At 42.2% G+C, this 14,679-nt stretch overlaps 1 protein-coding gene across 5 annotated transcripts in view; it reads right to left on the reverse strand.

Annotated features, from left to right (window-relative positions):
- Positions 1–4,750: 4,750 nt before the first annotated feature.
- Positions 4,751–14,679, reverse strand: part of Klhl2 (kelch like family member 2) — a 110,121-nt gene continuing 100,192 nt past the window's right edge. For 4 of the 5 annotated variants that reach the window (XM_027394060.2, XM_027394057.2, XM_027394059.2 and 1 more), the window contains 4 exons: positions 14,197–14,325; positions 13,480–13,620; positions 7,775–7,918; positions 4,751–5,872 (listed from right to left, as the gene is read on the reverse strand). In XM_027394060.2, the coding sequence (XP_027249861.1) occupies positions 5,844–5,872; positions 7,775–7,918; positions 13,480–13,620; positions 14,197–14,325 (443 nt within the window). In that variant the 3' untranslated portion in view covers positions 4,751–5,843. The remainder of the gene's footprint in view (positions 5,873–7,774; positions 7,919–13,479; positions 13,621–14,196; positions 14,326–14,679) is intronic. The other variant, XM_027394058.2, reaches the window with a different exon arrangement.

Here is a 14,679-nt window from a genome sequence, read left to right on the forward strand (position 1 = left end):
CGTGACGGCGTGACGGGGCGGGGCAGCGGGGCACCCGGCGTCGCCGTAGCAACCAAGCGGCGGGTTCCTTAGGGTGCGGTGGGCGCGCAGGGTAACACCTTGTCACTTCCGTTGGCTTGTTTTAGGCAGAGCCCGGGGAAAAATATAGTACGGATGTTTTTAAAAATCCTTTCGAGTTTTCAGTCTTGCCTTCCTGGGTTTATTCTGGATTTCGATCTTTCTCGAGACAGCACTCGTGTTCAGTCTGGCCTTTTGAACTGGATGTGTGCTTTAAGAATGACCTTGAACGCTAATCCTCCTGCTTCTGCCTTGGATCATCTATCCTGCTTCCCATGTCCTATAATAAGTGAAGCTTTTTAAGTTTTATTTTTCTTAACACATTTAGTGTCTCTGTGTGTGTTCACGGGACAGCTTGGGGAGTAGGTTCTCCACTTTCACCATGTGGTTCTGGGGATTGACCTCAGATGGCCAGGCTTGTGTTCAATGAGCCCAGTAATTATCTTTTAATAAATCTCTGTGTATGGAACATGCTGCATCGTAGCTCCAGCAATAACCCTGAGGGACAGTTGCCACCATTCCCATGTTGCAGATTATAGAGAACCGAAGTTGGAGACATTTAGGGGTGGTTCTGCTGAGGCCCTGGTGAGGTAGCTCAGTGGTAGAGTTCGCCCTTAAAATTCTAGGGGCACAATGTTCCACACACGGAAATGGGTTCAAAGTCAACTGTTCTTGAATCTGCTTGTTGGCTGAAAGCAGAGGTCTAGTGTGTATACAGTGTCATGTACTCTTGTCTTCGCTCTGGGATGTCAAGACCCAGAGCCAGGAAGTGAGCTAAGAATGCTTAATGCAGTTGCTTCTTGAAACAGTGAGTACTCAAAGACAAGAGAGCTAAGCATACAGCTCTGGGCACATTTTGCACCATGTCTTCACTTTCATACAGCTGTGTCCAGATGGCGTGATAACAGGGTACTAACATTATACTTAAGGATAGTGTCTTTAAAAAAAAAAACAACAAAAGTCATATCCAGTGTGGTGATGGGTAGCAGGCTTTCTTTTGGGCTACCAACCAGCTCCCCAATCATGACAACAGACATACTGACTTGAGACAGGGAAGGGTATGTCAACTTTAGACATAGAACTATAGCAACTAAGGGATGTGGAGATCAAGAGAAATAATCTTCCTTAAAGACCATCCGCCCAATTGGTTATCCAGTACCAAGTGGTCACCCCTGAAAACATACATACAAGTAACATTATAACAGTCTGTATTTTTATATTTAGGAATATATAGCTAACATTAAAGAAAAAAGGCTATGAATTTGAGAGAGAACAAGGGGGGTACATGAGAGAGGGTAGGAGGAGGAAAGGGAAGGGGGGAAATGTAATTATAATTTCAAAAGAAAAAGTTTTAAAAAGCAGTTCTAGACTTGAGTGAAGTTTGAGGCCAGATCTGTGGACTTGTTTCTCAAGGGAGCTGTGCTGCCTGTTCTTGAATCTGCTTGTTGGCTGAAAGCAGAGGTCTAGTGTCAGATGTCAGATGACTTGGTTCTGTACCATTCCTTAAGGCTCTGATCCTCTGCTGTGTATTATATCACACAGTACTACCTAGTCACATGCTCCGAATGCCTTATTTCAATTTGCCCTTAATCAAAGGGCCGTCTGCAGACTTGTGTGGCTACTGGTACTTTACTTTGGAGCAAAGGTTATACATGAACGGAACCATAGTTTTAGAATTGGGTTTCTCATATTCTAAGTCCAGGCTACCCCACGTTTTAAAGGAAAGTCTCACTGTGGTGAATTCACACAGAAACCAAACTTTCGACATTGTACTATGTATGCTGGTTGTGAGTTTTAAGACATTTCTTACAAAGCAAAGGACAACCCCAGCCTACAGGCCACAACCCCAGAGAAGCTAGGTAACAAAGAGGAACCACCCTAAGAGAGACATACACGGATCCAACCATGATGGCGATGGGGTTGGGGGGAAACGACACGACAAGATCTCCTGAGTAAATTGAGATCATGGGAGGCAGGAGGGAGAGTGGAAGGGGAGAGAGGAAGATAGAAGAGGAGTGGGGAAAAATGTATAGCTCTATAACAAAAAGAAAAAAACAAATGACATTTCTTTGACTCTTATTATTGCAAAAATTAAGAAAATGAGTAGTGTTATGTCACAGGATTTCATAAGATTTGAAAAAGAAAAGTGCTTTTTTTTTTTTTTTGTGCCTGAGTCCTTGACAGGTTGCATTTCACTAAGCCTTAGCTGCACGGGAATAAGCCAACTGAATTGCCAAATCGCCACTCCTGTCCAGCTGTAAATATTCAAGGTTTAAGATAAGAGTTGGACCATTTCACAGGGATACATACTGTTTAACTGACCACATATCTCCTGGCTATAAACCTAAATCTAAATCCATAACCAATGTTTATGGAGTATTTTTTGACTTGTGGCTCAATCAAACTGGGAAGACGAAGGTTGGAATAGGGGAAGGAAGCATGTTCAAAGTCTTCTACCATCAGTTAAGAATCCAGTGACTGACAAACCTTGACAAGCAAGAATGAACGAGAAAACCAAGACAAAGCTGTCTGACAAGCCAAGTAATTAATCTCTGCTATCCTAACAGACAGAAATTGCATTATAAGAAACACTTTAAAAATTGTAGGTAAAACTTTCATTGACTAGGAATTTAGAAGTATCACATGAAATGTTACTTGGCTTTGATTCTGTCCCTGTCACTATGTCCTATGGTCCTACTCCACAAGTCTGATTACGCAGTGAGCGGTTTGCTCACACAATTTATGCTAATGAGATGATTAGGGCAGAGTCCCCAGGATCCCTCAGGAAGGCACCAGTAACCTGTGACTGGATGACTAGAGGTTCTTTCCAGTCCCACCCCTAAGGGGAAGGAGACTATTAGGCAAGACCTGTTAGAGTCATTGAGGAGGTGATGAGAGACTGGAGGCTGAGAAGAGACACGAAACCTCCACTGCTTACCTCAGCACCTCTCTTTTTTTTCTTAGTGTTTTTATTAGTTCAAATTAGTAACAAGCTTGCTTCACATGTCAATCCCTTCTCCCTCTCCCTCCCCTCCCCCTGTCCCTCCCTCCCAAGCCCACATCTGCCCCCCACCCCATCCACCCTCCACTCCGCAGGCAGGGTAGGGCCCTTGACTGTGGCTCCCCAAAGTCCACTTCATCCTGGGCTGGGCCTAGGCCCTCCCCCATGTGTCCATTCCAAGAGTGTATCCCTTCACGTGGGATGGGCTCTCAAAGTCCCTTCTAACACCAGGGAAAAATACTAATCCACTACCAGGGGCCCCCAGAGTGCAGAGGCCTTCTAATTGACATCCATGTTCAGGGTTCTGGATCAGTCCTGCCTCAGCACGTCTCTTAATCTGCAAGATTTGCAATAGCTCCCAAACCAAACCAGAATACAAGCCTTGTGTGTTGCTGCACACCTTTAATCCCAGCACTCAGGAGGCAAAGGCAGGTGGAGTTTATGGCCACTTTGGTCTACATAGCAAATTCCAGGGCAGCCAGGGCTGTATTTGAGACCCAGTCTCATAAATCAATAAAATCATGCAAACCAGAACATGTCTGCCCAAGCTGTAAGCTAGCCTAGCAGGGAGATGGCACACAAGGGAGTGTCATTGCTGTCTGTCTGTTTTTAAGTCAGTTGGGAAGAAGTACCAGTGATTGTCAACTGGGGTCGGGGGGGGGGGGGGGGAGGCTGGTGGGGCGGGGCCTTGGCCTTGTAGGATGTGACGCTTCTGCTAGGGTAGAACAGAACTACTGGCTATGCAGGCATAGCCTTGGGAGAACTGCTGATGTGCAAGGGCACCCCTCAGACATGCAGTCACAGAAATAGTCTTGTGCTGTGAGAAGGGAGAGAACCAGTTCTCTCTCACCAGGATAGGAGCTGACTGGGAGAGAGAAGGTCTATATCCTGCTCTTGCTGCTTCTGTGAGAAATGGCTGAGTTTCACTAGATCCCTGACATGTTTGCTAACAATGGCTATGCGGGGAGGCTGCACTAATGTGGAAATTCGTGGTCCCTTGAGTGAACACAGACCCTTCCTGACGAAATTCTATCTTCCTTTGTAATGGAGACTTGAACTGTGTTAATAGGGTTCTGTTTACATTTGAACAATTTTTATCAACTACAGAGAAATGTGATCATATGCTTCTTTCCTGATGATTATAACTTGCCAACAATCTGAGTTAAACCTTTAGATTCCTCTCCTGACCAACAGCCACAGGATCTGATGACTTCCTTTCAATCTTTTCAATCCCACCTTCCTGCTGTGTCCAGCACTTCACCCCCACTCCCATCCTCCAGTTCTCCCTATTTATTAGCAAAGCAAGAGGTTCTCAGTTGCTTCCCAACTGGATCCCCCTTCCATCAATGCTGCTTGCTTTCTTTTTTTTTCTTTTTTTATCTGTGTACTATTGATCATAAAAAGCAAGGAAATATAAAAAGTTTAAATTGAACCAACCGTTTAACTTTGATGGCTGAGGTCAGTTTTTCTTCAAGAACAACTTCCAGTGGCATCAGTTATTGCTCTAATGGATTTAGAGTACAAGTTACTTGGGCAAAAATCTAAAATTACAGATTGGTAGGAACACACGAAAAACTATATTGATTTATGAAGTTAGAGAACCCATGTTTTTCCAAAAAGATAGAAAGAAAGGAAAGGAAAGAAAAGAAACAAGGTAAATGAGTCACACAGGTAAAAATCAAGGACATTGTGAAACAAATAATATACAAACTTTTATTCAAAGATAATTCAAGAAAGACACATGTTGGTCATCTTTAAAGAGATTAATAGAAGATCTCAGAAAAACTATCTGCTCAATACACATGGTTACTCACAGAAAGCTTTCTCTTTCATTAATAGCAGCTAAATTTATACACACAGAAAAAATTCTTAAGACCATGCAAATTCAGTTGAATTCCATACATTCATTATATTCATCAAAAACCTGCAGGGATGTTCATGCCAAAGGTGTTACTTTAAGAAAAAAAAATTAAAAACACACACCAAAACATGACCAAGATGAAACTAAAGAAAATAATAAATAAGCATAATTTATATTTTATTTAAAAAAGTTTGGCATCACACATATTAAAGTGTGTTAACACCGTGTTCATTCCTCAGAAGTGGCATTTTAAAGTGTTAAGCATTGTTAAATATCAAAAAATACAACTCTGTTTTACAATGTAGTACTGGCATAATTCAAAGTACTGTGCCAATTATAAATAGATAATCAAGTTTCAAACATCTTTTCAAACATATTTAAAGGAAAGCATATAGACACACATTTATATGCACACCATTTATTATATTCATGTAATCAAAGATATTTATAAAAGCAGACAGTTTCATCCCCCAACTATGTTGTATACTTACATAGATTTTAATCTGTCAAAAGATTTTTCTGTTCCCAGTAGAGATTTTTCAGGAGGAAGAATAAAGATAAAACTTAATTTTACAAGGACACATGTTAACTTTATTCTCTTTCACAAAATAATCCGTAGTCATTCGAGGCTGATAAGAACTGGTTTTTATGAAAGCGACTGCTGCCCAAATACCACAGAGTAGGGACTGTAGTCTAGGTCTCTTGTTAAGTCAGTCAGCTGCTGCTCGGTGCAGAGAAAGCCTACACGGTGCTTCTACCAAAAATAATCTTCAGTATCCGAGGCCTCTAAAGGCAGATGGTCTTGTCTTCTCTGAGACGTAAAGTGCAGCTACAAGTGGAGAAGCGCTAGGCTCTCAGTCTCTTCAGAAATACTTGTCAACGGCAGTTTCTCATGTATAGACACTCTGAAATCATCCTCCAGGCTCATAATGGTTTATCAATAACTGTGACCCCTGCACGAAGGAATGAAGAAATAAAACATGTCACAGGCAATGTTCTGTGCCTTGCAGAAAATCCAGGATTCTCCACTGCTAAAGCCACAGGCAGCTTCTGAGTGCTTTGCCTCCAGATGACAAGCACCACATTTGTTCAGGCTGAAGAGATGGCTTAGTGGCTAAAGGCACTGACTGCTCTTCTACAGGATCTGGGTCCAATTCCCAGCACCCACACCGTGGGTCAGAGCAATCTGTAAGTCCAATTTCAGGTGACCTGGCATCTTCTCCTGGTCGATGTGGACACTAGGCAGGCATGCAGACAAAACACCCACACGTATGTAATAAAATAATAATTAAAAGTTACATTTGTTTATTTTATTTTATGTGCATATGCATGAGTGTTTTGTCTGCATGTATGTATGCATGTCTGTCCGCCACATACATGCCTAGTGAACTCAGAAGTAAGAGAGGGGCATGGATGACCTGGTACTCACTGGGCTAGGGATGGTTGTTAACACATCTTAGGGGTGCCAGGAACTGAACCCAGGTACCATGCAAAAGCAACAAGTGCTCTCAAAGTCTACACCATCTCTCCAGCTTTCATCATTTCCTTTTTAAAAATAATAAATAAAGCTTTTTCTTTTTTTAAAAAAAGTACTTATTTTCATCACTTAATTATGTTTATGCGTGTGGGTGCCTGAGCATGGGTCTGTGCACTCGAGAGTTCAGATGCCAAAATCTAGAAGAGGCTGTCCTGGAGCTGGATCCTCAGTAAAAGTAGCAAGCATTCCTGAACCAAGCCATCTCTCCAGCCCCTTGCACTACCATTTTAACATACCTGGCCATGAAAGCTCTGCTTTGGTTTGAATAAATTCTACATACATCAGACTTCTGGGCCTAGAACTTTTTTTTTTTTAACTTTGAAGTTATTACTGGGGAGAATGTGCTTTAGTCAGAAAATAACAAATTCTACCTACTGCTTGAAAGGTCAGAAAACAAACAGGAGGGGGGACATGGCCATCATCTTGATCGTGGTGATGGCCTGTCTTGTGGGCATGTGTGAGAGCCAACAGAAATGCACACTAAAAGGCACAGTAGCTGTTCTGTGTCAGTTATGATTTCACAAAGTAGTCGGAAATTATTTTTCCTAACACTGCATCATTTTATTCTGGGATCCTGCTATATAGTTTCCTGTGAAGTGTCGTTTTGGAAGACCGAAAAACAGCAGTGATGATTAACTAGTAAAAATTAACACCCTCCCCGGTATTATATTAACTGTTTTTACATTCTGTTACTTAAAACATCATCAGACTTACTAAATATATAATGTGTAGTTTTAAAGATGCCATTAAATTAAAGATTATTATAATTTCCCTTATTGAGGTAACGGGCCAGAAATGAGATAATTCAACCAATGGCATACTAAAGTAAGGCATTCGACCATGTCCCACAGCAATGCACTGAAATGGTCAGATTTGTTTTTAATTAATTCCTTTATTTTTGTGGGGTAAAGAAGGCGTATGTGTCACAGCACAGGTTAAAGAGTTAAGAGAACAACTTGTGGGAGTCATTTTGCTCATTCCATCATGTAGGTCACCAGGCTTGGTGAGAGCCTTTGTCCACTGAACTCTTGCCAGCCCTTTGTCACACTTCTTGGTTAAGGAATTAAAGCTTTGCTGCTTAGTGAACTGCTCTCCACCATATACTGCTTTTAGTCATTAAGATACATTAAATATTTCTGAGCTGTAGATCGGGTATTTTAAGTATTTCATTAACAATATTACATTGAGAATGCTTGTCCTTCATTGTCAACACACACATTTAAGCATATATATAAAAGGTTTTCTTCTTATAGGAAAATGAGTTACATCAGGAGGATGTCCCCCGTATGCCAAGAGACAAAGAATGAAGTCACTGTACCTGCATAGCTTCTCCCCGTGCTCATACAAGAGGACACAACTGTCCATTTATCTGTTGTGGGGTTATAATACTCTACCGACGCCAAGTTACAGGAACCGTCATCTCCTCCAACAACATATAACAGACCGTTAACTGCACAAACACCTTAAGAAGTTATGCAGAGAGAAAACAATTACTTCAACCTTCAAGGAAGACAAACAACCGCCACATGCTTTCTCGGGAGATACAGGTGACACTCTATAAACTGAGGCGGTTGGGGGGAGGGTGATGACATGTGAAACCTACTCTGTACTCAAGCAAAGCTCCTACTATGTACCATTTACTGTGTACACCATTACTGCAGCAGCTGCTGTAGATATGACTAATTCACTTAAGTACCACAAGAGCTTTACTTGTGGGTTAGAAGGTATTTCAATAAGAAGGAAGGAAGGAAAGAAAGAGAGAGGGGGGAGAGAGGGAGAGAGGGAGAGAGGGAGGGAGGGAGGGACAGAGGGATGGAGGAAGGAAGAGTTAGGAAGGAAGGAAGGAAGGAAGGAGGAAAGGAAGAAGGAAGGAAAGAAAAAGAGAAAGAAAGAAAGAAAGAAAGAAAGAAAGAAAGAAAGAAAGAAAGAAAGCTCAAAGTGGTAAAAGGTTCTCAATGTCAGCTTTTAGGGAACTCTAAGAAAATATTAACAGAAGTCTGACATGGGTGCTGAGGCTATATAGCTCAGTAGTAGAGCAGCTGCCTAGAAGGTAAAAAATTATTCATAATTTCATGTTTTACATGGGAGGGTAAAGCTATTTTGTTTTCTTTAAAGGGAACTGGGTTGTAATTCAGTAGCAGAGCACCTTCTGAGTATGTATGAGGTGCTGGGTTTAATCTCTGGCACTGCCAAAAAGATAGAAAATGGTACTTTGTGCTGTAATCCTAGCACTCTGGAGGCTGAGGCAGGAAGATGGTGAGTTCAGGGGCAACCTGGGCACCATACTAAATCCGTTTTTAAAAAGAGGTGGTGGCATGGGGAAGGGCCTAGACCTGGCCCAGGATGATGTGGTAGACTTTGGGGAGCCCCTTTTGAGGGCCTAACCCTGCCTGGGGAGTGGAGGGGGGATGGCTAGGGGCAGGTGGAATGTTGGGGGGAGGGGAGGGAGAGGGAGAAGGGATTGACATGTGAAGCAAGCTTGTTCCTAATTTGAATAAAATAAAAAAAAAGAAAAAAAGAGGTGGTAGGAAAAATGGCATTATTTATTTGGTTACTAGAATAACTATTTTTGGCTTGGTGAAAGTTCAAAAGCTTCTAGAACAACTTTTAAAATACTGATCTCTACTATAGACACACACACACACACACACACACACACACACACACACACACACACACACACACACACACACAGACACACACAGACACACACACACACACACACACACACACACACACACACACACACACACGTTTCTTAACCCCAAGCAGGTAATACTAATTTTAATTTTACTTTATTCTTCTGGACACAACAGGGTTTCACTTTGCCTTGACTTTATTGTGTAGTCAATTGATCTTAACCTCTGGTTCTGTCTCTACCCATGACAATAGGATTACAGGCATTAGCCATCACACCCAAATTTCTTTTCTTTTTGAGATAAGGTCTCATTCTGTAGCCCAGAATGGCCTAAAATTCCCTCTGCAGCTCAGAGTCATGGTAACCTGATCCTGAGTGCTGGGGTTGCCCGAGTGAGCCATCATGCCTGGCTTATATTATCTTTTTAGTCTGACAAACACCATACCTTGACCATTTCTCCAAATAATACTGATCTACATAATCTTAATGGCTGCATACATTTTCATGTGTAAAAAAAACATGTTTATCTAGTCTTTTCTTACTGGTAGTTATTTAAAAGGAAAAACAAAAGCACCTATAAGTTTGAATATTCATAAAATTATTTACTATAGAATTTTAAAAAGAAAATTTCAGAGATAAACACTATTAATTTAACTTAATTTTTTTTAGGGCTGGAGAGATGGCTCAGCAGTTGAGACACTGGCTGTTCTTCCAAGACCTGTTGTTTAATTCTCAGCACCTGCATGGCAGCTGTGATAACAACTGTCTGTAACTTCAGTTCCAGAGAATCCTATGCCATCTTCTGGTCTCCACAGGTACCAGACATACAGGTGATGTATAGATATACACGCAGGCAAAACACCCACACATAAAACAAAACTGTTGTTAAGTCAACTGAATTATTTTTAAGTAAAGAACCTAAGGTAGCATACACACACCTGAGCTCCCAGCACTGAGCCTCCCCCCCCAACAGTGCTGGGGCAGGAGAATAACAAGTTTGGGCCTAACCTGGCTCACAGTAAGACCTAGCCTCAAACACACAACTGTCTGAAATTTCTAAAATAATTATTCAAAAATGCATATTCAAAACTACACTGAAACAGAGTGAGCCTTCTCTCTCTCTCTCTTTTGCTCAGACTCAACTGTTTTCAAACAATTCAAAATACTTAGAAGCAGAAGCTGTATACAAGCTCCTTGAGGTCCACACCTGGACACAAGTCCATGTTAACTCACTGACATACAACAGTTGATGGGTGAGGAAATCCAGCGGGCCCGGATAGTCTCGTGAGTTCAGGATAAGCTTCCTGAGCGCCTCTACTGTTCCTCGACGGGCTCTCGGGTGAAAGAGCATCCCACTGCAGAGGAGGTTAATTCCTGCACCCACTCCAGCAGCACCGCGCTCCCTTCCGAAGTTGTAAGTTTACTAGTGTACTGAGTCACCCCAGTCCTTTAGGCCATTGGGTAACCAACCCCTTCGCCAAAAGGACAGACGTTCCTCAAACACTTGGCAGTTCCTGTCTGTTAGGTTGACTTTATCTCAAGCAAACATCTACTGAGAACTTATTACAGGTCCCCTAAACAATATAAGGCTGATGGGAACCCTAGTCGTCTCTCCTTCCATTTTCCATGTCAGTTTCCCCTTCCCTCCATTCTGTCTCTGGTGATGGTGGTGTTTAAATGGTATCTCCCTATGTAGTCCAGGCTAGACTGAAGTTGTTATGTCACGCAGAGCAACCTGGAAGGCAAGATTTTTCTGCCTTCATCTCCCCAGTTTTAAAAGTACAGGTATGTGCCATCATGCCTGGATTTTTTTGTTAGGCTTTGACATAGTTTACCATGCTTACGAAAGCCTTTAAAATATGGCTTGTAAACTAGTTCCTAACTCAAACTTCTGTGATGCCCTCACCTTTCCCCATTTGTAGTTAGCACATGCCCTGCTCCCTCCTTGCCAGATGAGCCCTTTCTTCCCAAGGAGGCGCCTGCATGAGGCCTTTAGCCTAGATGAAGTAAATACAGTCTGGACAAAGCTCATCAGAGGCTTGTTTCAGATGGCCAGAAACAGAGTGAAGGTTACCCAACTTTTCTAATCCTGCATCCTTACACCCAGGATCAAACACCTACTCTGCAAGGTCCAGACTTATGGGTGCTGCAGTCCTAGATTATCTCTTGCTGAAAGACTTCCAATATCTTACCAAATACAACTGAGGGTAAAGTGCAAGGTCGAATAGTTAATTATAAATTCTGCTCTGCTATTGACAGTCCCTACTGTCCTGTACTTTGTGTTCCCCTCTGGCCACAAAGAAAACGTAAAAAAAAACAAAAACAAAAACAAAAAAAAAAAAACAAAAAAAAAAAAAAACAAAGAAGCATTTTTAGATAGTACATCTAGCAACCGAATTCAACGGTGCATGGTAAACCTGAGAATCAGCAGGAATTTAGACAATGGGGAGGGCAGGAGAAGACTAGCATTTCTCTCCTAGGAATCCTGTAAGTACAGTCATATGCCATATACATTTAGTGTAGCCATGGGCTGGATATAAAGTGCTGATCCCATGACAGTATAACAGAGACGGGAAATTCCTACCACCTAGTGATGCTGTAGCCTGGGGCGGCTAGCCCTTCACTGTAGCATATGTTTCTGGCAATGATGGTGTAAACACACCTACAGCTCTGCCCTCTGTGTAAAACACTGCATGCATAGTTACAAACAACACATGACAGGTCATGGTAAATAGCCATGCTACTGTTTCAGGGAGTTTAATAATTCTGAAGAACATCCTTCTACTTATCAAAGAAACCTGGATTGTCAATCAGTGTACTGTTGCCCAGACTCCATACAGCTTATGTCTCCCGTGTATTTTTTTATTGCATCAGGAGGCCACATGGGTAATTGGCATATAACATCCTGGGTTATGTAAGTGTGATGTTCACCCTATGTGAAATGCACTTCCAACAAGACCATTTCTCAAAATGTCTGTGGGAAAAAAGTGACTGCAGCACTCTGACCCCCAAAGACCTCTGTATTCTTAAAATTATTTTTTGTTGTGGTTACAGGTTTCTCTGTGAATCCTGAACTACATCACATCAGGGCAAGCTCTTGAGAATTCCCCTCCAGATACAGATAATAATTTGCTTTGTTTATAAAAGTCTTGTTATGCAGGGTGTTGGTTGGTGGTGCACGCCTTTAATCCCAGCACTCGGGAGGCCGAGGCAAGTGGATCTCTGTGAATTTGAGGCCAGCCTGGTCTCCAGAGCGTGTGCCAGGATAGGCTCCAAAGCTACACAGAGAAACTCTGTCTCAAAAAACCAAACCAAACAAACAAACAAACAAACAAACAAAAAAGTCTTGTTACATAGTCCAGACTGGCTGGTAACCAAGATCCTCTGGCCTCTACCTCCCAGGGCTGGTGTGGTGTTACAGGTGTGTGTAATTACACCTTGCTCAAGTAGTTTTAACATGCTGTTGACATTACCCAACTGAGCACATCCATAAGAACTGGGCTCACTGGTATGTGATGCACGGCAGGTACTCAAAGATGTTTACATTGAAAATGAATGAGCTAAAGTATCAAACAAACAGGGTTCTACCAGCAACTCATCGGTCTACAAATATCACAAAAAGCTGGTATAAAACATAAGGTCTCTAAAGTATCAAGACAACATGCTACACTTTAGATGCTATGCAAGGCATCACTACACACACACACACACACACACACACACACACACACACACACACACACACACACCCACCCCTAAAGATGAATGACCTTGAACTTCTGGCTCTCTTGCTTCCACTTCCATCAATGGAATACTTAACTTAAAAGTATTTACCACTACACATGATTGACGTGGCCCTAGTGATTGAACCCTGGGCATCACAAATGCTAGGCAAGTATTCTACCAAATAGGCCTTATATGTGTTTGTCTTATTCTGCAGCCAGCCCAAGTTGTCCTGGAACCCTCTATATATTCTCAAACTCACAGCAATCCTCATGCTTCAGCACCCCAAATGCTAGGACATTGTTGAAAAAATTACTTTGGTGGTGCTAGGGATCAAACCCCAGGTCTTACACATGTGACACAAGCGCTGTACCACTGCCACTGAGCAGTGCTCCAGCCCTGGGTATTCACAGACACTGAGCAGTGCTCCAGCCCTGGGTATTCACTGCCACTGAGCAGTGCTCCAGCCCTGGTTATTCACTGCCACTGACTGTGCTCCAGCCCTGGGTATTCACTTTAAGGGCTTCTTAAATAAGCTTTCGCACTGGAAACCTTCAAAGTCTATCAGGGGATGAGATTAGCAATGGAAATAGACAGGGGAAACTGGGAAACCATCCCTAAAAATGCAGTATGGATGGCATGATCTTGGGTTCAACAGATACCTGCATTTCTTCTGCACATGTTCATATCTGCAACCTGTCTCCAGGCGTTGGTGGTGGGGTCATATACTTCAACGCTTTTCCGTACTAAAGGACCATCATGACCTCCTACAGCATATAATAAGTTGTTTAGGACTCCAACACCTATAAAACACAACCAAGCAAATCACAGTAGAGCAAAGGAGGCAAGAAACCTGCAGTACAGTGCAGATGATGCACATGACTCGGGATGAAACTCTGAAGTCATAACTCTCACAGGAAGGACACTGACAGGAAAGCTCGTTCACTGCGGAAATGGAAGGGAACGACCTTGGTAAGAGCTGCTATTCTAATAAGAGAAGAAAGTCAAACAGAAGGAACAGATACAACACCCTTTAATAAATCCTCCCACAAACGACCTTCTCTGAAGTGTTCAGTCTGTGAAAGCATATAATCTGAAAGAAATGGCCATGAAGAGACCTGCTTACTGGACAACTTCTCAAATAAGCGCTAGAAGCAAAAACACCTAAAAGGAATGACAAAACGACATTATATAACAAATGCAGAGACACTTTTCAGCACTTGGAGCTTTCACTCTGTAAAAACACATGGGCGTGCTACTTATCACTGCCACTTTAAAGCACTTAGTGGAGCCAGAAAAAACACCATAGATTTCCAAATGCCACATGCTGATACCTGTCAGTCATTTCCCTTGGATTGCTGACCAGGGCTTCTACTTACCTGCTCCACTACGCCTGGTGCTCATCTCTGCTATGTAGGTCCACTCATTTGCAGTAGCGTTATAGCATTCTACTGTGCTAAGACACTGGCGTGAGGCCCCATCGTAACCCCCCACAGCATAGAGCAGACCTAGACATGAAAGCACAGAGAAACCCAAATAAGTAACCTATTTTCCTCATCACGAAATATGAGTATCTCTTACTCTGTGGCAACAAACCTTTCACTTAAATTATCCCTACTTTTACAACACAGTCTTGCAAATAGTAACAAGTGGAATTATCAAATCATACTACCAAGAGTGCATGGAATAGAGGATTACTTTTCCTTACATTTTCATCAGTGGTCTGACTGACAGCAGAGAGAAGTACACTCATGACTTTAGATGACACTAGTTGATTCATGAACAAGATCTTGGAAAACAGAAACATCGGTTATCTTAGTAAGTTGGGGAAGGGAGTTAAATCAAGAGAGAGTAGCAGAGAG

The sequence above is a fragment of the Cricetulus griseus genome, assembly GCF_003668045.3.
Source record: "Cricetulus griseus strain 17A/GY chromosome 1 unlocalized genomic scaffold, alternate assembly CriGri-PICRH-1.0 chr1_0, whole genome shotgun sequence".
NCBI lineage: Eukaryota > Metazoa > Chordata > Mammalia > Rodentia > Cricetidae > Cricetulus > Cricetulus griseus.